General features: G+C 35.0%; 3 protein-coding genes and 1 pseudogene across 3 annotated transcripts; 2 read left to right on the plus strand and 2 right to left on the minus strand.

Annotated features, from left to right (window-relative positions):
- Window positions 1-6,324: 6,324 nt before the first annotated feature.
- Window positions 6,325-9,809, plus strand: LOC103959206 (ankyrin repeat-containing protein At5g02620-like). The gene is made up of 3 exons (XM_048575383.1): window positions 6,325-7,709; window positions 7,828-8,363; window positions 8,736-9,809. Exons 1-3 carry the CDS (start codon window positions 6,671-6,673, stop codon window positions 9,408-9,410), a joined length of 2,250 nt encoding a protein of 749 aa, XP_048431340.1. The 5' UTR covers window positions 6,325-6,670; the 3' UTR covers window positions 9,411-9,809.
- Window positions 9,810-9,910: 101 nt separating this feature from the next.
- Window positions 9,911-12,215, minus strand: LOC125473026 (protein GET1-like). The gene is made up of 5 exons (XM_048575241.1): window positions 12,201-12,215; window positions 11,432-11,536; window positions 11,204-11,283; window positions 10,945-11,015; window positions 9,911-10,216 (listed from the first exon to the last, which is right to left on the minus strand). The coding sequence occupies exons 1-5, from the start codon at window positions 12,213-12,215 to the stop codon at window positions 10,131-10,133; spliced, it is 357 nt and encodes a 118-aa protein (XP_048431198.1). The 3' UTR covers window positions 9,911-10,130.
- Window positions 12,216-12,244: 29 nt separating this feature from the next.
- On the plus strand, window positions 12,245-13,682 carry LOC125473027 (annotated as a pseudogene).
- Window positions 13,683-14,325: 643 nt separating this feature from the next.
- On the minus strand, window positions 14,326-21,123 carry LOC108868072. The gene is made up of 5 exons (XM_018650355.2): window positions 20,695-21,123; window positions 20,508-20,591; window positions 20,105-20,263; window positions 14,825-17,095; window positions 14,326-14,691 (listed from the first exon to the last, which is right to left on the minus strand). Exons 1-5 carry the CDS (start codon window positions 20,867-20,869, stop codon window positions 14,609-14,611), a joined length of 2,772 nt encoding a protein of 923 aa, XP_018505871.2. The 5' UTR covers window positions 20,870-21,123; the 3' UTR covers window positions 14,326-14,608.
- Between the last annotated feature and the right edge of the window lie 1,904 nt (window positions 21,124-23,027).

The following is a 23,027-nucleotide window of genomic DNA, read 5'->3' on the forward strand; positions in this document are numbered from 1 at the left end:
ACTTCGGGTTCCATGGGAATTCGGAAGTTAAGCGAGTAGCGCGCGAGAGCATTCCCAGTATGGGTGACCCATCAGGAAGTTCTTGTGTGAGTTCCCAAAAACAAAATCATGAGGGCGTGGTCGGGGCCCAAAGCAGACAATATCATGCTACGGTGGTGGAGCGGGCCCAGGATATGGTCCCTCCCAAACGGGGATGTGACATTGTGAGAACAAATTTAAATCAGAGACTTAATTTTTTAAAATGCCATAGAAAGACTGTGTGAGTACAAATTTAAAACAAAGATTTAAATTTTTAGTCAGTACAAGTTTAAAACAAAGATTTAAAATTTTAAAAATGCCATAGAAAGACTTTGTGAGAACAAATTTAAAGCAAAGACTTAATTTTTAGAAATTCCATAGAAAGACTATGTGAGAACAAATTTAAAACAAAGACTTAATTTATAAAAATGCCATTGAAAGACTTTGTGAGAACGAATTTAAAACAAAGACTTAAATACTTAAAAGGGTTTTTATCATAAATGGTCCTTGAAATTGACCCTTACCATCAAGATGGTCTCTGATATTGAAAATCAATCAATGTAGTCTCTGAAAATAAGTGTCGCAAATCAATGTGATCCTTCTGTGCAATTCTATTAAAAATTCCTTCAAGTGCTGATGTGGCACATAAATGAGCCCCGCAAGATTTATGGGTTTTTTTTATCACAAATGGTCCCTGAAATTGACCCACACCATCAAGATGATCCCTAAAATTGAAAATTGATGAATGTAGTCTATCAAAATAGGTGTTGCAAATCAACATGATCTTTCTGCCACAATTGTGTAAAAAAATTTGTTATATGCTGATGTGCGTTTAATAATTAATTTAAAAAGTTGCCTAAATACCTTTTTGCACAATGAATTTTGTTTTTTATAGTAGGGCCTACTCCGCAGATAGATCCCTTCCATAAATTCTCAAGGGCACAAGGCTTAACCAAGGCCTAAGAGGGTGTTTGGAAATAGTTTTCAACTAACAATATATGCACCTTGGTTACAACCTCATTATCTCAAGGCAGACCTTGCTATTCTTTAAGACACCAAACCATCAGGGAAGCGCCGAACGAGCTCTCCAAGAATAAAATTGCGAGGATGTTGATCCCTTGAATGTTAACGGTGATGTCCCAGAAGTCATTGCCAATCGATCAAGCCATCAGCAATGGTAATCTCATCCAGGTTCAATTTTGTGAATGGTATCGAAGTGTTTAAAGATGAGTGTATTGAGATTTTTATTTTATTTTAGAGAATAGACATCGAATGAGGTAGAGGAATGTGGACTATGATCGGAGGTGATTGCAAGACTGGGTTTTCGAGTTGACAACTTTTTATTAAATAATAAACTATTAAACCTATTTGTAATTTTTTTTTAATTTAATTAGACTTGTGTGACCATTTATGTGTCACATCAGCACATGATAGAATTTTTGATAGAATTATGACGGAATGACCACATTGATTTGGGACGCTTACTTGTAAAACTACATTGATCAATTTTCAATTTCAGAGACCATTTTGATGTCGCGAGTCAATTTTCATTTTGCAATTTATTTTTTCAATATATTGTAAGAGACTTATTGTAGACTTAAATGAACACACATTATAAGTTTGTTATCTACGTTTTCACTATGTTTCACTACTTCATAATATATATGTTATTATATTTTGTAGTTTTTGATAAAATTGTTTATTTTTTTAAGTATAAATTGACACTTATTTACACGAAATATAATAGATTTACATAAATCCGCCTAGTCCGGCTCCAACTCACCATCCGACTAAAGTCTAGCGTCTTTTAGAACTTTGATTTTTGAGAGAGAGAGAGAGAGAGAGAGAGAGAAAATAGACGTCTTAGGGGTATGTTTGTAATTATATACCGTGATGAGCGCACGTTTTTTGTGTTACTATTTTTTGGATCTCAACATTTGTAGTGGACCCATTCAAACCCAACGTCGGCCCATTAATTTAAGCCGAATAATACCCCTCGCCTACCAGTCCCTCAACACCACTTGAGCTAAACCTAACCCTGATGTGTCAATCATTGGGTCAAGTTCTATCTTTCTTACTTGCCAGAAAAGATTCTAAGCCTGGTTCTCCGTCACCCTGTGGAAAGAGTCATAGGGTGAGCAGGACATGGCACCGCTCGGCTCGATCCAATCGAAATCGACCACCAAACCAACGGCTTCACAAATCAAATTTCACATATTGAGACCAACCCAGCACTGAGCATCCACCTGCAGTTTCAGTTCACCGAAAATATGGGAACGCTCTTTGGAGTATTCAAACCGGTTCCTGACCTATTCAAGGAGACGGTTGCCAAGTACCACACACAAGTGGCTACATGGAGTATCTCCCAAACGCTCAATGCCAGCTGGACACTAATTAAAACAACCTATTAAAACTTAGTCAAATAAGTCCTCTGATTCCGATTAAGATAATCATCGTCATTAAGTCAATCTGTCATCAAAACTAGATCCGTAAGCATCGGACTTAAACGTGGGTGGGGATACAAACAATGTGTAATGCGGGGGGTGGACATACACGTGAAGTGTATGAGCCTCACATAATTAGATCCGTAATCATCGTCATTTAATTTTGCTCCTTGACTCTTCCAACATTTTAAAAAAGGTGGATCGTCCATTGACTCGGGCCGTGGATCGGCATCTTATTTCTCAACATAATTTTTAATATAATTGTGATAGAATGATCACATTGATTTACGATACCTATTTTCAAAGACTACATCGATTGATTTTTAATTTCAGAGATCATGTGTGATAAAAAAAAACTTTTTAAAAATGTCATAGAAAGACTTTGTGAGAACAAATTTAAAACAGACTTAATTTTTTAAAATGCCATAGAAAGACTTCGTGAGAACAAACTTAAATCAAAGACTTAAAATTTTAAAAATGCCATAGAAAGGCTTCGTGAGAACAAATTTAAAACAAAGACTTAATTTTTTAAAATGCCATAGAACGGCTCTGTGAGAACAAATTTATAACAAAGACTTAATTTTTAAAAATGCCATAGAAAGACTTTGTGAGAACAAATTTAAAACAAAGACTTAAATTTTTTAAAATGCCATAGTAAGACATTGTGTGAACAAATTTGAAACAAAGACTTAATATTTATCATAATTAAAAAAAATGTTGTGTGAATAACATCTTAACCAAGCAACATTTTAATAATTATCAGAATATCATCTTTGCAAAATAATCATTTGAATCATATCGTTTATGCATTTATATGTATGGAAAAAATCAACGGTATAAGTATCAACTAACATATCCATAATTTAGTATATTTAAATGACTAAATGATCGACTATCTAAATATTTTTCAATGGTTAAAAATATGTTATTCGTAAAAAATGAGATATGATAACCTTTGAAATACTGTAGGCTGACCATCAGGATCAAGGCAATCATGTGAAACCACCACCCAACCTCCCATTGACTTTGATTTTTCTCTTATTCTTTTTTAAGTGACGCGGGTTTTGAAAACGAAGTAGGATTCTATTTTTTTTTTTTCCTCTCGTTTCATTCTTTCTTTTTTAAATAATCATGATTATGTCACGTTAATATTTTATATTAATTTATTATACTGTTTTAAAAATCCTCGCCTAGTGCTGCCTATGCGTTAGAGGTTGGCCACCATCTCGATTAATGCTTAGGCATTTAAAAATTAAGAAATGACGCTTAGACCTGCTAAGGTACCCGCCTAGTCCGCCCAGACCCGTCTAGGCACCTGCTTAGGTTGCGACTCACTTAAACAGAAAATAGATAACTTTCATTTTGCATTTTATTTTTTCAGTAAATTGTAAGAGACTTATTTTAGACTTAAATGAACACACATTATATGTTTGTTCTCTATGTTTTCACTATGTTCCACTACTTCATATTATATATATATGTCATTATATTTTGTAGTTTTTGATAAAATTGTTTATTTTTTTAAGTATAAATTAACACTTCTTTACACGAAATATAATAGATTTAAATAAATTCGCCTAGTCCGACTCCAATAATCCTCCCTCTTTCATTCATTCGGCCATTCTTCCATATGTAATCAAATTTATTGCACATGTGACATAGTCTTATTGGGTGTTGCATCCTATATATGTTTTAGAAAGCAACCTATAAGTTGAAGAGAGAAGAGATAGTCCACAAGTCAAAGTATAATGAATTTTGAGTTTCATGAAGTAAAGTGATGATTTGTAAGTACGGAAGGTAAAGTGAGATCAAAATAAAATTTTGGAGATGTAACTAAAAATTAGCCCCTTTTTTTAAAAAACGTAAAAGAAAGACCTTGAATCCCTAAATAGCATTTTCGTAAAACAAAGACCTTCAATTTTTTACAAGTACTTTTTTTTGTCAATCTTTTTTTAATCAAAATATAAAAGAAAGACCTTCATTCCCTAAATAGCATTTTCATAAACACAAAGACCTTCAATTTTTTGTAAGTACTTCTTTTTAACAATACATAAAAGAAAGACGTTCAATCGCTAAACAGCATTTTCATAAAACAAAGACCCTGAATATTTTATAAGTACCTTTTTGTCAATTTCTTTTAAAAAACATAAAACAAAGACCTTCAATCACCTAAATAGCATTTGCATAAAACAAAGGCCTTCAATTTTTTATAAGTACTTATTTTGTCAATTTCTTTTAACAAATCATAAAATTAATTCTATTCTATTTAAAAATCAAAATTAACCAAGGGTGTGCATGCTGCGAAAACAAGTGTACAAAAATCGTTTTTCAATTGTCTTGTAAATAATATCAACCAGCTGATCTCCTGTCGGCATATAATGCGCGTCAACTATAGAATAAGAAATGCCAACTTGCTTACCATTTAATAATACATACATATTATGCAATTTACTATGTTTATTAAACAACTTCGCTAGCCCTTAAAGGTTAGCGCGTGTTTAGGGAATCCAAGAATTAAAAATAGGGAGCTTTAATGAAAAATGCTTAGACCAAGATTATTTTAATAAAAAATCACCTTGTAATTTTCTTTAACCAAAAGCACTTCAAAATTAATCATAAGGACAAAGGTCTCCAATTCTACATGGGCTGAATTACAGAGCCCAACAGAAACAAAAATAAGTTAACAAAATTAACCCAACAAGGAGGCGCATGTCTGAAACTTGTTTGTTCTCATGAAGGAGAAAACTCACGTCAGCTCCAAGTAGAGCGTCGATCAGTGTTTCGTTTTTTGGGTTTTTCTTCCTTCATTCTTGGTGCATATATCAGTTTTTTAATTTCCTTGTCCAAATTGGATTCAGATTTGGAGAATAACCAAACTTTGAGAAGAAAAAAATCCCAAATTATTGAATCCAATCTCCAAAAGTACAATTAAAAATAAACGAAAAGGAAAATAGTTGTGCAATTGAATCAAGGAGGAGGACACTCAAATTGAATCCATTTTCCATGGAAGTGGAAAAAACCAAAAATTCCAATTCCTTGCACCCATTTCTCCATAAAACTAGAAAGAAAAATATATCTCTACTTGTGATAGAACCACCTTTCCCAATTACAAAATTTGGAAAAGAAAAGGAAAATGGAAAAAGCAAACGAGAAAGAGAGAGAAAAGTGACTTCAACCATGGCGTTCAACTTTCATAACACTATTTCTGGAAAAAAAAAAATCAGATACAATGTTTGTTTTGTCTGTGCACAAACAAACACTGTATTTGTAAAGAAAATAACCAAAATCCATAAACAGTGATTTAAATTTCAGAAACAGTGACTTAAATTCCAGAAATAGTGACTTAGATTTTAGAAACAATCTATTTTTTAACCTTTGACTGTTTCTTTTATTTTCATGCATCAATTGATTATATTTAAGAAACAAGGTGCTTATTTTGCTTTGAATCGAGATACAGTAAATTTCACTATTTCTTTTCTAGCTTACGTTTAAGATACAATGTGTCTATTTCATTTTAATCCAGAAATAGTGACTTAAATTCCATAAACAGTAACTTAGATTTCAGAAACAATGATTTAGATTCCAAAAATAATGTTACTTAAAATCTAGAAACAGTTTTTTTTTACAGTCCAGAAACAGTGGCCCGTCGTTATTATTGAATAGCATGCGAATCTCAAATTTATTTTCTGGATAAACAAACGATGAACTCCACTAATGAAGAAAAATTGAAAAACATTACCTCAAATACACTGAATAATAACGACAATCACATTTCAATGAAATAATACAAAATATAAATTAAATAGCATAAGGATCTATATTTTTGTTTCAAAGAAAAAGAAGAAGGTCTACAAAACAACGATGAACTCCATTAACGACGAAAATCGACATATCATAATTTATTATAGTTGGGCTATTTTTAGTTGGACTATTTTAATATGGGTCTTGTACTAATCATTAAACAAAACTTATAACATAGTTTTTTTAATTAAAACTAAAACTTTTCAAATCATTTTCATTAGTTTTCCTTTAAAATAACAAAAAACGTAGGAATCATTCACCTAACCTCACTTGCAACAAAATTTTATAGGAATATATAATAAGACCTAAGTGATGAACCTTCAACAGATTGCAAATTGAACTAGTCAACAGAACTGGCCTTGTGATTTTTGCCTTTCTCCCCTTCCTGCATCTTCACCCCCCTCAACATGGATACCTCCAATTTGGCTGATCAGTCTGAGAGTTCTATTATTCCGTTAGCATCAACCGATGTCGGTAACCAGATCGAGCTAGCAGATCAGACCGACGTCCAAGAAGCTGTAAAGTTAGAAGGCAACAATAGTACAGTTTTAATAAGTAGCATGAATCCTGACGTTTTCAACGCTGCAAAACAAGGCAATCTCGATGTCCTTAAGGAACAAGGCAAGAATCTGGACAAAATGTTGACTGCAACTAAGAACACAGTCCTTCATATCTATACAGCATGCTGTATGCAACCACCGTACAGAGAATCTGAAGATGAGATACTCAAGTCAACGACCACTGTGGACGGTATCCTTGAAATGTGTCCAGCACTACTATGGAAGCAGAACGAGAGTGGTGATACTGCCCTACACATTGCAGCAAGATATGGGCGTGCTGGTATACTTAGAGCTCTCATCCAAGCTACAAAAACTTATTATCAAGGCGACCTTGAGCAAGGCTGTGCGATCTCATCAGAAGATGCCCCCTTGCACGTTGTGGCAAGATATGGGCCTGCTGGTAAACTCAGAGCTCTCATCCAAGCTACAAAAAGTTATTATCAAGGCGACCTTGAGCAAGGCTGTGCGATCTCATCAGAAGATGCCCCCTTGCACGCTGTGGCAAGATATGGGCTTGCTGGTATACTCAGAGCTCTCATCCAAGCTACTTATCATCCAGGCGACCTCGAGCAAGGCTGTGCAATCTCATCAAAAGATGCCCCCTCGCAGGACCAAAAGCTCATCAGGAAAACCAACAACAAGAAGGACACAGCACTGCACGAAGCTGTCCGCTTTAATCACTTTGCTGTGGTGGAGATATTAATCAAAGCAGATCCTGAGTTTTCCTACTCTGCTAATGATGCTGGCGAGACTCCTCTCTACCTAGCTGTCGAGAGGGGATACGATCATTATTGTCGTCAAATACTCGAAGGTTGCAAAAATCCAACTTATGAAGGCCCAAATGGTAGAACGGCTTTGCACGCTGCAGTTATCCGCAATGATGAAGGTAAATGTATATAGAAAATAGTTAAAGAATATTCCTTTTATCTGTCATTTCATGATTCATTAATATATATGTGTCTTGAAGTATTTATTTGTGTTTTCTTTTTCTTTTTATACATAAGTAATGACGACAGCATTACTAAAATCGGATAGAAATTTGGCAAAAGCAGCAGACGAACTAGGACACATTCCGCTTCACATGGCTGCAAATTTTGGTCACTTTTCAATGGTTCAGCAACTATTGGAATGTGATAAATCTATCGCCTACATTGCTGACAATGGTGGGCGCACAGCTCTTCACTTTGCAGCGTCCGAAGGCCATTTAGATATAATGAGAGAGCTTCTTACTCATTGCCCTGATTGTTGTGAACTGGTCGACAACCAATGTCAGAATGTGCTTCACTATGCCATAAAGAGCCATCAAGATGACATAGTTGATTTTGTGTTAAAGGATCTGTGGCTTAGCAACATCCTCTTAAATGACAAGGATGCTAACGGCAATGCACCTATCCATTACCTTGCTCAGTATCCCTTCCTCTGGAAGGATGCTATTATACTTGATGCTAAAATTGATATAATGTCATTCAACAAGAAAAACTTAAACGCTTTCGACACCATTCTAGCTAATGAGGACAGCATAAGCAACGCACTTGAGCTGGTATGTATCACCTCTAATTTTCTTTTACATTATTATGCAATTTTTCTTCAACAGTCTGGAAATTTTCTTTTACATTACTATTCAAATTTTCTTTTACATTATTATTGGACGATAAAAACTGATGTTAAGAAATCGAATGGTGAAATTGTTTAAAAAGTCGGGCTACCCAGTAGACTGGACTACAGAAGACAAACCTGTTACTATGTTACCCCACTAAAAAAAATCATTCCGGCTCTGTCCATGAAGTAAATCCTAAGCTATCCAAATAAGGATAACTTGTCCGTACAATTACATAACCGATAATAAGGGTGGTAATAAACTTCGTCCTTAGATTTGTCTGTGAAGATAACATTAGTATTCTATGTCTTGCAGAAAGATTTAAAAATAAAATTGCAAAGGAGGGACGGTAGACCAGGTCACAGAATTAAAAGCCACAACGCTGATGGCAAAGACACTGGAGAAAGCTTAACGAAAGCAAAAGAAACCCATCTGAAATTGCAGAGGAAGGACGGTAGACCAGGTCACAGAATTAAAAGCCACAACGTTGATGGCAAAGACACTGGAGAAAGCTTAACGAAAGCAAAAGAAACCCATCTGGTGGTGGCTACACTGATAGCAACCGTAACTTTTGCTGCGGGTTTTACCATGCCCGGTGGTTACCATAGCGAAAGAGGATCGGACCAGGGTTCCCCGATTCTATTAAGAAACACAGCGTTCAAGGCATTTGTTATAACAGATACACTAGCCATGGCCTTGTCTATTTGTTCTGTCCTGATGCTCCTGTATTCCTCCATTCAACCAAAGTACATGACCCAAACCTCTGATACTTTTCGCTCGGTAGTAAATTTTACAATGTCGGCTTTGATTGCAATGGTGATTGCATTCGTTACTGGCACATACGCAGTACTTGGCGGTCATTATCCGGGATTAGCCATTGCAGCTGTTGTGCTTGGCTGCTTTTTCTTCTACTATGCACTTATCAGTCTCTTCATGGAGAGAAATACTGAAGGCACCGGTTTCCTTCCGGCACCATTTGTATTTATTTAGGCATTGTATTGCTGATAATCGACCGTTAACTCAATTACTGCACTGTTTTAACTTTTAACGCGATGCTCTTGAAGCGAACTTACAGGCCTCGGCCGACTGAGTAGCTGTTGGAGCCTAAATCGTTTCTGGTAACTGGAATTCGAAGCAACAGAAGTAGCAGAAGCAGCAAGAAGTTTACTTTTGTTTGTTTTTTCTTTTTAATTTGACGGCTAGCTAGTTTTAAGGTTTAGTAATAATCAAGTGACAAGTGTACTGTCCAGATTAAATTTGCAAATGGTGTTGGTTAAGTGTTTGTCTTCTAGCTCCATGTTAGATAAGTTTGTGAGTTGGCAATGTACCAAAATTTGGAACATAAATATATAAATGTATTGTGATGTAAGAGCTGCTGCATTTGCACAACCTTTAGCCGTCACCGTACTGAAAATTCCTTATTCCATCCCTTGTCATTCACAGCTCCAAGAACAAGAATCATTTAAACACAAAATCCATAAACAGTATTATGATCTCAGAGCCCAGAACTGATCACTGAAACATTTTTCCACAATCTGAACCCGTTCATATTTACTGGAATTTCCTTATGCTCTATAAATTAAAAGAATCGTATTTTCACAAGAGGTGAGCTTTCTGCATACTACAACGATAAACTCAATTTCACAGCAACTGAAAGAGTAATGCACACTACTGGTACAAATTACACAAGTTGTAGCGATCGAGAACACGTTACCAAAGGGTTGCACAAGTTGTTGCGATATGGAGGCAACACGAACCCTCCAAAACCAGCAAACCAGCACAATATACGTCAAGACCTAAATGGACAACCAAGTGAATCTATTAAGAACCCTATCTCAGGCAATTCTTTGTTATCGAAGAAAGCTAATAAATATTTCGAAAGTCCAAAATACTGAGAACTAACTTTAAGATGAACAAAATTCTCAGATACAAATCATTTGAAAGTTTTATCTCCTTGCTGTGTAATTCTTGATCTGGAAGGCACGTAATATGTTAGAATCAACTCATAATAACTATACAAAAATGAAATGATCGAAATAAATTAAAATGTTTGAGACAAAATGATTATAGTACCGACAGAAAATTTGAAAGGTAAAGCGGGAAAAAGAGGGTGTAGAAACATTAAGCTATATGCGGTACAACAGAAGAGAGGGACGTGACAGACTGAAGAAAAACGGGAAATGAAATTTCAAAGTCATAGATTCACCTAATTGGCATTGAGACAAGACTAAACTTATACTAAACTCATCTCTCTGTATGAAATTTTTGTATCGGGACACCTAGACGCTAATGACATTGAACAACTACCTAAACTGTCTTCGCCATTCAATACTTTGCTTAACAACATCATACTCATAAAATACGTGGACGCTATTATACAAACACAACTTTGAGCCCAAGGATGTCATATAATTACTCTCTGCAACCATATACACGTAGTATACGTGTTTTAGGAATGCCTGGATATAATTATACATATGATCAACATAAACCAATAATCCAAGGGCTGGAGTTGCAAACTAACAATTTGCAAGTTCTTTCTCCTTAGCAGCTGCCATCCTCCGAAGTTTCACAGCTTGCGCAAATGTCGACGGCCTGGATTCAGGCAAAAACAAAGATCATGCAACTGCAAATAATCCACACTAACACCTGATGCTATAAAGCGAAGAAATTTGAAGCTGCAACCATCAATACAATGCCGAAAATCCAAAAATGAAAAAATAAATAAAATTCCATTTGATAAATTGGAGAAAAACATGATTAAATAATAAAAAATCACTCACTGTGACAAGGAGCTTGCCTCCTTCAAGAGGCCTTTAATTTCTCCACGCAATCGGGTTGCCGTAGCACTCTTAACTCCTCCCTGCCAACGAAAAAATCCACCCAAATTCAAATTTTAATTTCAGAATAAATGAAATTAAAGCATAAAAAAAAAGATTAAGAGCTCAATTTCGCACAAAAAATAGGATTAAATTGTTTGAATGCAAGTTAAAAATGGTCGAGGAAATTACCTTCTTTAACTGTTCCAGCCACCTAGAGAGGAATTGGAAAGCGACGACGACGATGAATACAATTGGCGCTGCGAAGGAGCTCCGGTGCGCCGGTAGGGTTTCTAGCTAATGAGGACCACCTTCTTCGCTTCGGATTTTCGATGCTTATCTGCAATCGGGTCAGTTGTTACAGAACCAAGTCTAAAACTCCCCTAGGTAACCCCGATTCAATTGGGCCTGTTGGGCCTAAGTTGTTTGACAATGGTCCAATTAACAAGCTCAATATTGCCCAAATCTTATAAATAACGAGTTTTTAGTTCTTGTAAGTTTTCAAAGAGATTTGTGGTATGTACACCTTAAGATGCAATACAGTTCCCTTCTCCTAAACTTTTTTTTATTTTTTATTTTTTAACAAACGATATTTTTATACTAATGGGATGGGGGAGTAGGCTAAGCCTCACAATAGGTGCAATAATATGGTTCAAATTCGCCTTTGACGAGAATCGAACCTAACACCTCTTACTTACAAATGAAGATGAATAATATAAGACCATATTACTAAGTGGCTTCCCCTAAACTTTTTTAGCAAAATGAAATATAATTCTAGATATTTGATTTGAATGATTTTTAAAACGTCTTAGTACTATTCATTACTGATATTCCTTTTCATTTATAAACAAGAAATTTTAAATTCGAATATTGAGAATGACGTTCAACAAGGAAAACTTCAACGCCTTTGATATCATTCTAGCTAATGAGGACAAGATAAGCATGTCATAAGAGCAGGTACATAATCAGAAGTCATCTCCTTCTTGTGTCCGAAAATTTTGAGTTATGTTTTCCGGCACATTGTCATACGTTTCTGTCTTGCAGGAAAATCATAAAGTGCAATTGCAAAAGCGGGGTGGTAGACCAGGTCACAGAATCAACAGCCACAAAGATGGTCGCGATAAAGTGGAAGAAAATCAAGGTTTCAAGGAAATCGGAAAAAGTTGGAATAAAGCAAAAGAAACACATCTGCTAGTGGCTACCTTGATAGCACCTGTAACATTCGCAGCCGGTTTTACCATGCCTGGTGGTTACCAAAGTGCCAAAGGCCTTGACCATGGTGCCATAGTTCTATCAAGAAGTGCGGCGTTCAAAGCATTCGTGATAATGGATACAATAGCCGTGGCCGTGTCTAGTTGTTCCCTCCTGGTGCTCCTTTATTCCTCCGTTTACACAAATCCAAATTATGAGAATGAGATATCTGACACGTTTTTCATGGTAGTGTCTTTGATTTTGTGGGCTTTGATTGCGATGGTGGTTTCGTTCATTACCGGCACATATGCAGTACTTGATGGCCGGCCCTTCTCCCGGACTTGCCATAGCGGCTTTTGTGTTTGGCTGCTTTTTCTTCTTTGTCTTGGCAAATTCCCTTCTTTCTAATGAAAGAAAAGTACTCAAGGGGCCACATTTCCTGAATCACATGTTTAGTGGCCTTGTGATGCTGATCGCTAAGTTCATGTTTACAGCATGTAGCAAAATACGCCAGATAGCAAAGTTGTTTACATCAAAGAGGTAAGGGTCCAAAGAAAATTAGAAATGGAAACTCTTTTGATGAGAGAAAATCAGTTAAGATGGTTGTACATGTGAACCAAGGGCCAACCGATGCTCCGGTTAGAAAATGCAATTATAAGAGTAAGGCTCAGGGCAAATGGGTAGAGAAAGACCTAGAAAGACTTGGAAATAGACTTTAAGAAAAGACATGGAATACTTGGAGCTAACGGAAGACTTGATGTAAAACCAAGCGCAGTAGAATTCTAGGATTCATACAATTGACCTCACTTAATGGAATAAAGCTCCATTGTTGTTGTTGTTGAAACTCTTTAGTTGAATGTAGTTTCTCTAATTATCTTTGATGCACTTGATTTTTAATCTAAAGTCGTTCATTGTCAGTGATCGTTCGATGGCACCTTGTTGCTCCACTTTGATAGGAGAGGCCATGAATTCAAATTGTACTGATGACATATCCAAGATTCCATCCATGCCTACAAAAGGAGAAGGCATCCACCCCATTTGAATCAACGAAGAGAAGCAATCAACCAAGACAAGAAACAAAAAAAAAAAAAAAAAAAAAAAAAAAAAGAAACAAAGCAAAGAACCAAAAAAAAAAAAAAAAAAAAAGGTGCATTTTTGCTCACCCATATTAACTTTGGTATATGCTCACCATATAACATATTAGCTGCCATGTGTCCCTTCTTCTAACCCTAGTTACTTTTTAATTAAATATATCATTTTCAATTTTTAAAACTAATTTTAAACATTAAACTTAAAATATAAATAAACTAGCCTCTCTGCACGCACTAACGTGCGTGCGAGAGGCATTTTTGCATCACGGGCGCTACGCGCCCCTAAAGGTGTATTGTGTTAGTTTTTCCCATTGTAATTGTCAAGATATACTTTAAATGTATTGTGCAAAGAGGAACTTTTTTTTTTATCATGCACGTCCTAAAAAGTTATCATGTTTTTCATTTTTACTTTGTGTAAAGTAATGATTTAAATGTTATTCATGCACTTATCAAACAACATACGATTTTAGATGCAAGTTCCTACCTAAAGCCTATGAACGATAGCAAGTATATGTAAATAAAAAAAAAATAGTAGATGAAAACAGTAAGTACTCGTAGCAAAATACAAAACAATTTAAATGTCAAAATATAAATCCTACATAACAATATGTACATTATTCACAATACTCATAGAGTGTATATGTCACTGTTTTTTTTTTAAAGAAAGTTTACATATTGACATCAATGCTGCAATTTCCACCCATTTGTTCATGATTGATGCTTCAAATTTTCATTGCCAATCTACAAACGATAGTGAGAAAATTAAAAATCAAATAAAAAGAGTTAATTGATAAGTGAGAAATGCATACTGAAAGGTTATCGTTAATAAAGCTGTTACCTATTAGGAATCACCATAATTAGCTGGAATGAAGCAAGACTTCTTTGTATACTACATTCCGTGTAAATACACCTTGTTGGCCTACTATGGAGCCACTTTTTACTAACACGGTTGTGGTTGACTTTGAGACCCCCCTCGATAAAGCCACATATAATTGTCCATGGCTGAAGACATGATCTGGAAGGTAAACGCCTACATGTGGTATTGTCTGACCTTGAGATTTGTTTATAGTGATAGAGAAACTTAGTTTCACTGGAAATTGCTTTCTTGTAAGTTCAAATGGAAGCCCAGCAGTATCAGTACTTTTGAGAGGGATTCTTGGTAAGAAAACTCTGGATCCGGCAAATTGTCCAGTTAGAATTTCAGCATCAATAAGATTTCGATAAGAACCACGACACAATAATCTTGTACCATTACACAATCCCAATTTCGGATCAATATTTCTTAAAAGCATGATTGGAGCACCTCTTTTCAGAGTTAACTTGTGCGGAGGCAAACCACCAAGTGAGATTGAATTCAAGAACTCTGGCTGATACAAATTCCTTGCGTCATCCTCAACTGAATCAAATGAATACATTGTCTCTTCTAAACCCGGAAACATATTGATTATCTTTTCATTCAACATATCAACGTCTTCATTTGTAGGAGTTACCACTGCCCTTTCCACCATGTAGGTTGCATCATTTATATGATCCTCTAAGTCAGGGAAGATTTTGGCAATTAATTGATTAATGGAATGCTCACTCTCCCATGGTATCACCATGCATTCAGGTAGTTTTACCATATCATCCATAATAACATCTTCATTCCCATCACCAACACGAAGTAAAAATTCTGAAAATTCACAATCATTTATGGATCTCATGTTTTGTTTGAGTTTTAAAATCTTTACTTGTGACCAAAATGATGCCTTAACAACACTTGCTTGGATTAGTTCGGACTTGGTTCCTTTCCGGATAACAGGAAGAACTTGTCGAAAATCTCCCCCAAATATCATTATCTTCCCCCCAAATGGTAAGTCAATATCTGTTAAGTCTCTGAACGTTCGATCGAGTGCTTCAAATGCATGACGATGCGTCATTGTTGCTTCATCCCAAATAATTGCCTTTGCCTTTTGTATTAGCTTTGCTAAATCAGATTGTTTACCGATCGAACACATCGATGATGCATCGAGACTAAGTGGTATCTTGAATTTAGAATGTGCTGTCCTCCCACCAGGCAATATCGTAGCTGCTATTCCAGATGATGCTGTTGCTAATACTATGTGCCCCAACCTTCTCAAGCTTGCTAACAATGCGCGATATAAGTAAGTTTTTCCAGTTCCACCGGGACCATCCACAAAAAAAGTTGCATTATCCGATCGTTGAACTGCACCCATTATTATGTTAAACGCACTTTTTTGGTCATCATTTAAGCGTTCAATTGCATCAAGATCTTGTTGTGGAATACATATGGATATTTCATCTTCAATACATCCCGTCATTCCTGAACTTGATTCATTTCTTCTTGTCATTTGGGGCAAATCAAACTCGTTTATACTCTTGTTAAATTGAACCAAAAGTATGTTCAACTCACGCAAGAGTATGTTGGTAGCAAGTGTGGGAGTTATGTTAGTCATGGAAACATAATCTTCCATCATGAATGGACAGAACTCATCCCATAACCCTCGAACACCAATTGGTGCACAATATACCAATATGGTGACGAATAATCTTCTTAAAGCCGACGGCATCTGAATTGTGGAGGCCTCTAACAAACATTGTCGAATACTGTCATCTCTTTCTAACAAACCTCGTTGTTCTGCTGCCTGCTTAAATGTTGGATGCAAAACCCCATTAACTGTTCTCAAGTTTGTGAAGGATGTTGGTCCTCTAACATGATTAAGAAGAATCCGAAGGTAAAATTTTTCGCCTTCAGCAGGTGAAACTGCATATATTCGCCCAATAACCTTGTTACGATTCTTTCTTTTAGACCACTTTCTTTGAGCTTGAATCCATCTGTAATGTGATGGTGTCTCCATGTATAAATAATGTCGCGCTTCTGCATCCACATGATTAAGTGTAAAAAATTCAGTCAACATTGTCTTTCTTGTACTCTCATCATGTAGAATATTTGTTATGCTTTCATCGGCACGAAACTGAACTTGGTGCATATTAGGAAGATGTATTTGCATTCGCTCAACAGATGGATAAATTCGATTAATAATGAACTTGAATATTTTCCATAATGCCTCTGGTGCGCAAACCCATCTTGCATCCTGAAACTGCTTTATTTCATCGTATTGAGGGTCTGATTGCACTTCAACTGTCACTCTGTCTGGGCCTTTGTAAACATACTTATATAAGTACTTGACACTTTTTATGCTTGCGCAAATTTCGACATTGATGTGACAATCATACCTTAACAGCAACCATGGATTATATGGAATGACCCAACTATTATCAACCATTATGTTTCCTTGTCGATTAAGTGAGACGGGCAATCGATTTCCTCGCCTTTGATAAATTGGATACGAATCATTCCCTTGAACGGTGACTGGTGCAAATGGTTTGGGAAACTTTCTCTTACAACTCCCATTTTTCATACATGGAGATAGAGGATTATGAATCCCACACGGGCCATGAATCATATGCTTTAACACCACATTATAAAGTTGAGGCTCTACATCTTCATTTGGTATTTCAGCTTTAACAATTCGGTCATACTCATCTAGGTTATTGATCTTATCATTTTCATCTAATACAACCAGCATATGCACATGTGGAAGACCACGTTTCTAAAACTCAATAACGTATGCGTAAGCAACAACACTGCCCAATACCCCCTTTTCAATGATGTCTTCTTTTATTTGCTCAAGTTTTGCACGAAATACTCTAGTGAGTAAGTCAGGGCGATCTTGTGGAGTTTGTCCAGCGAGTAATTCGCTTTTGATTTCTTCCCAACTTGGGTTACATGTCATGGTAATAAAAAGATCTGGCTTTCCGAATCTTTGAACCAAAGTCATTGCGTCTTGATATCGTTGGTACATGTCACGTGGGCTTCCAACAAATGATGATGGTAAAATAATTCTACGCCCGATGCTACCTAATAATATTTTATTTTCAATTAGCTATATATATTGTACACACTTTAAACAAAGTTATATTTCTAAATAACAATGACTGAAACGATATATATACCTGCATTGTGTTGACCTGCATTTAGAGAGTCTTCAAGTCCTTTGTAGAGATCCGCTCTAACTGTGGCTTCATTTTGCTGAACGTTAAAGACTGGAACTTTTTGTTAGTGTATAGCAATATACTGTATGATTTATGTAATTTGGATTTGGGAAATTTGGTGATGGGTTGTTTGCTTTCCCATGTTTGGTTGATCATCAACTGCTGCGGATTTGGTGCATTACCCAGTTTTATGAAAAAAATTATTTAGGATTCAGCTACATATGCTAATACGGTATTACAAATAGGTTTTTGTTTTAATTAGTAAAGTTGGAGCCGTTATGTAGGAATTTATTAAATTTGATTGCTAGAAAGATAGGGAGGAGGGGAAGATATTGGTTTTGAGTTGAACGTTATGTTTTGAATTTGAGTGAGTATTACTCATTTATGCGTTTGAAAATCTATTTTAATCATGAATCTAAATTTTCTTGGAATTTGGTATGAAGCTCGATCATGGTAGTTCTTTGGTCTTGCTACACTAAAGCGAGAATTTGTTCACATCATTCTGGATTTGAGTTCACAAAGTTGAATTATGTTTACGTAGTGAGATCAGTTTTAGAATTTTCAATTAAAACATGATTAATTTTGTAAGATTTGTGTAAATTGGTTGTAATCACGGATCCTACGTGCGATGTACAAAGTTATATTTTCATTTTAACATTTATGTTGTTCTTTTTTGATGATTTTAAGAAACTTTTCATTCGAATTTCTCTTCTGGCCTTCTGTAATATTGTATTTTACCACAAGCTATAAAATTCATGTTTCCCACCACAAAAAGTACAAACACCAATAGTTAAAGCACACAATATGTCAATAACAATCTTCTAAATTGTAAACAATATACCCTAATTCTTTTGTGTGTGAGTGCCTATATGTCAAACAAAGTAACATTAAATCAACTGAAATTTTGAATATAATTTGGAACTTGGGATAGTGTCATTTACAATTAATTATCTTGGGCGAGTGTATTTACAACGTAATTTCATCTTTGCATCAACTTGAGCTTAGTCAATTACTTGGAAAGTTAAAGATGCTAAATTAGTTGAATCTTTAATGGAGTTCGATTGCAATTCAAAGTCATTTTAAGTTCTATTGCAATTCAAAGTTCAGGGTTTTTGTTTGGTCATCATTGACGAAGTAAATGTAAGTTATTTCCGGATTTTGGGGTGTGCATTTTGTTTCTAGATCTTCCCAATTCAGTGCTTCTGTTACACTAACGGAAAAACTGTAAACCTAAAAGCGAATGGTTCCTTTTCTAGCAATGATATATTATGCCTCAGTGAACTTTATTGTGTTTAATTTTGCCCTGCTGCGTCTATTGCTTATTAGAACGTAAAACAAGACAGAAAGAAGAGGAAAATTAGTTTTCATTTCTTCTAAGTAAATTTGTTTCATCCCTTTGCCTCCAGTTTTCTGAATTTTTTTTATAAAATCGCTGTCATTGTTTAATTTGTCTAACTATTATGCCCCAATGAAATTTGTCAACAGAGAACTGAGATTTGATGACACGGTTGAAGAAGCCAACGTAAAGGCAAGAGAGAGAGAAGACAGACAAATAAAGAATAAAAGAGAAATACATTAGCTTTCTTCGTTGCTGTCAATTGATATTTTTTCCAAACGATCTTTTACGTTATGCCAAAGCTACATGTCATGTTCTAGCTTTTTAGCCTCTTATTACGGGTATTACACATTTTTAAAGATCCTTTTATATTATATCGACCCCACATTCGTCATTTGTTATATGAAACTATATTTTGGTATATTTTTTCTGCATTTTGTATTATATTTGTAACTGTATGTATTCCTTTACTACACCATTTGAATGTCATGTTTCTTTTCTATTACAGATATGATGATGAAAGCTTTTCTTCACTCGCCTATGGAGAAAAAGAGGCATGCATATAAAAGATGCAACTGCCTAGAACCTTGGTTCACGATGAAGCATGTCATCAAAGGGAGTAGTCAATTTATAGTTGCTACATGGTGTAATTAGCATCTTTTATAGAGTTTTAATTTTTATGTAAATGGCTGATAGAATTTTGAACTTTTTGTATAATGCTGAATAGCTTCGTATACCTATGATAGATGTGGACTTGACATAATATAAAAAGATCTTTAGAGATGTGTAACACCCGTCAATGTAGTTGTATGCTGAAAGATATGCTCTTTAACGCTGATTAGGATATAAGAATATCTAAAACAACATATCTGGTGGGGATTGTATTGGGGGTAAAAAAATTCTTCATTTCAAGCAACACATATTCAAAGTTTCTCGAGCAAACAATCGTGCATAGCAGTACGGACATGTGGTTGGAGCAGATAATTGGCAACCTAGGATACCCCGATTCTCATTATAATTTCTAGCACAATTGTGGTTTCTTCTTCCTCTGGTTTGGCGCACATGACAATTGGTTCTATTTGCATGTTCTTCTTCTGATATTTTTACATGAATATCCAACATTCAGTATAAGAATTTTCTTTGTAACTAATCACATATCTATATACAGATAAAATTATATACTAAGCTCACCATTGTGGGGAGGAATTGAGAGCATCCCATAAGATATTTGTGACCTATTTGAATGTGCTAACTGTCCCATATGAGTACGCATTCTAGTAGAAGTTTGGTCATCATGATTTGTGATATCTGACAAAACCCTTGAATTCGCGCTTTCATGCTCAATTTGTTCTAATAAATAGACCACATTATAATACGATTAGTTAAAAATTTTGTCTTTAATATTTAATATATTTAGTTGTGAGTTTAATATTTCGTAAGACTACCACTAAAAATAACTACAACATTGAGATCAATATGAAAGTATCGAAGAAAAGAATACAATGAGATTTCAATTCACTAAATTTTGTTCTTAAAAAATAACCTAATTTTTTAAGTGTGAAACAAATACAAATAAAGAAATTGAAATAAATACCAGGAATTTGTTGTTCTATATTACTGGGGTCGACCTCAACATCATAGTTAGCCAACTGAACCCGTTCTTGTATATTATTGGGACCTACTTGTTGCATAGTTAAAAGAAAAATTAGAAATTAGATTTTTTTTTTTTTTTTTTTTTTGCATTAGTATGAGTTAAAGGAAAAGGAATATGAAATAAATACCAGGAATTTCTTGTTGTATGTTACTGGGGGATGTCATAGTATGATCATCATATAGAGTTGGAATTTGTTGTCTTTTTTCTTGTGCTATTAGACGTCGTCGAGCTAGATATCTTTGATGTTCTTCAGGACTCAATGATTGACACCATTGTCTTGCACGACTTTGGCCACGCTCCATGGAAAAATTTATCTAAAAAATTAAAAAATAAATGAACCTAAATTGAATACAAATTCTGTTACATTCCATAAATACGAAAAAGTCTACGTAGATGCCTATGAACAGAAGAAGAAAAAACATTTATCTACACATCATTTTCGTTTACTATGATAATGGTGTTATCGTTATGCATGCCTTATTGTCATATTGCCATGTTCGTTGAAGAATTTAGCAGCATATATTCCATCCAATTTGCACAAATGTGAGTAATCTCTCATACAATTTTTACTATTTTTCCTTTAAAACAACAACGAAGATAAAATGGGAAAACATAAATGATTAAAAAAATCTGAAAATATGACATGTAATTTCATTTCTGAATACATGTTGAAAAAATTTAATGTCCTTAAATCAAAATTTTCAGATTCATAAGTTTTCAGTCAAAGTTATAGGACACGCACCAGGTAATAATGAACTTGATTTTAATTATGACAAATTCAAACTGCAATGAATAATTTGGAAATGTGAATGCCTCTAATTGTTTAACGTCAAGGGGTATTACTTAAACATGTATAGGATGCTTCACCTATTTGACGTTAAACAAATGTCCAAGTTGCAGCTGTTTCCCTCTCCTATTAATGGAAGTGATTTACTTAAAAACTTGGAAATGTGAATGCCTCTAATTTATATATGGACATTATATAATTGTCAAATATTTAAAAGTCAAGCATTTGGTTGGAGCATAATTCGTTTAATTTTTTTTTTTTTATGATTATAAGGGAGTGGGAATAGATGAAATATGGGATAGAGTTTGATACTGGGTAGCGTTTTGAGCATCAGTTTCAAATGCGAATAGAAAATGGAAATTTATATTCATTTACAAACGTAAAGGTGTAAACATATCAATAGGGTATGTGACGAAACTCTGTGATTGTAAGCATTTATAATGGAGTGTGTGATACTAAGATAGCTTGATTGGGAGTTTTCTAGAAGGCTGGTACATATGACATTGGGAGTTTCGTTACATTCATGCCTCTTCTAGTTATACTCGTGTATCAGTGTTTATTTGCTCCCTATCAGTAACCTTTGGAGTTGAGGATTCTAAAAATGAAAGAAATGAACCTAGAGATGCATCTGAACTTGGATTTGGAACTTAACGCATGTATAAAACAACACAGGTACATATTACAATTTTGAGTCCTCAAAGAAACCAAGTGAAGGCAACAATTCATACACAATTGAAAGATCGGATCCTCACCAATATCTGTCACTGGCTCTCCCTTATCTTTTCATTACCAGGAATACACTTTCCCCACCTTCCCTTTTCTTTGAGGCCTGACGAATAGGTCTGCAAACAAAATTGATGCATAAATCTTCATAATATATTCCAAATGAGATCTAGTTTATGCTTCTATCAATTATTTATCATGATTCCAAATGGTACTTAGCTTAATTATCGAACTAAGAAGGCACACAGCACACCACTTTATTACAAAATTGGAAAAAAGAGAGTGAAAAATATTCAAGGAATCAATTCCAACTATCTCTGAATCACACAAATCACAGAGCACACCACCAACTAAAATATTGAGCATTCAAGGAATCTGAGGTCATAAATGATTACTAACTTTTTTTTCCACTCAGCCAAATATGTGGTAAACCGCCAAAAAAAAAAAATCCAAAACATAAAAGCTGTACTAAAAAGCTGAAACATGCAAGGAGGGCTTTTGAGATTAGATGAAGAAAAGTTAAGGAAGGCTTTTGAGACCGAAGATGAAGACAACCCAGTAGGATAAAAAAAAGGTATCATGCACATTCATTGTTGATCATCTCATGCTTCTGAAAGTTAACATGCCAACTAAACGTTTCATATTACATTGTGCGATGAATTTTCAGCATAAATTGTGAAGGAAAGGATGTCGATGGAATGAAGACTCTTCTAATTAACTTCTAACCAAAACAGTGGGAGTGTAATTAAGTTGTTGGATGAGGTAAAACATCAGATAGATGTTCTGATAACTATAATTATTTGCATGTATAACATAGGAGGCCATTAAAAAAATGCAAACACATTCTGAAAGTGTTGAAAGTGCCAATGCTAATTAAGGTTAGGGGAATTTTTGGAAATAAGTCGGTGCTAAAAGAAAAAAGCCAACTGTTCTGCTATTCTCACCTTTCG

Source organism: the organism of the source record quoted next, unplaced genomic scaffold (genome assembly GCF_019419815.1).
Source record: "Pyrus x bretschneideri cultivar Hongxiangsu unplaced genomic scaffold, Pyrus_bretschneideri_v1 Contig8, whole genome shotgun sequence".
In the NCBI taxonomy this organism is placed as follows: domain Eukaryota; kingdom Viridiplantae; phylum Streptophyta; class Magnoliopsida; order Rosales; family Rosaceae; genus Pyrus; species Pyrus x bretschneideri.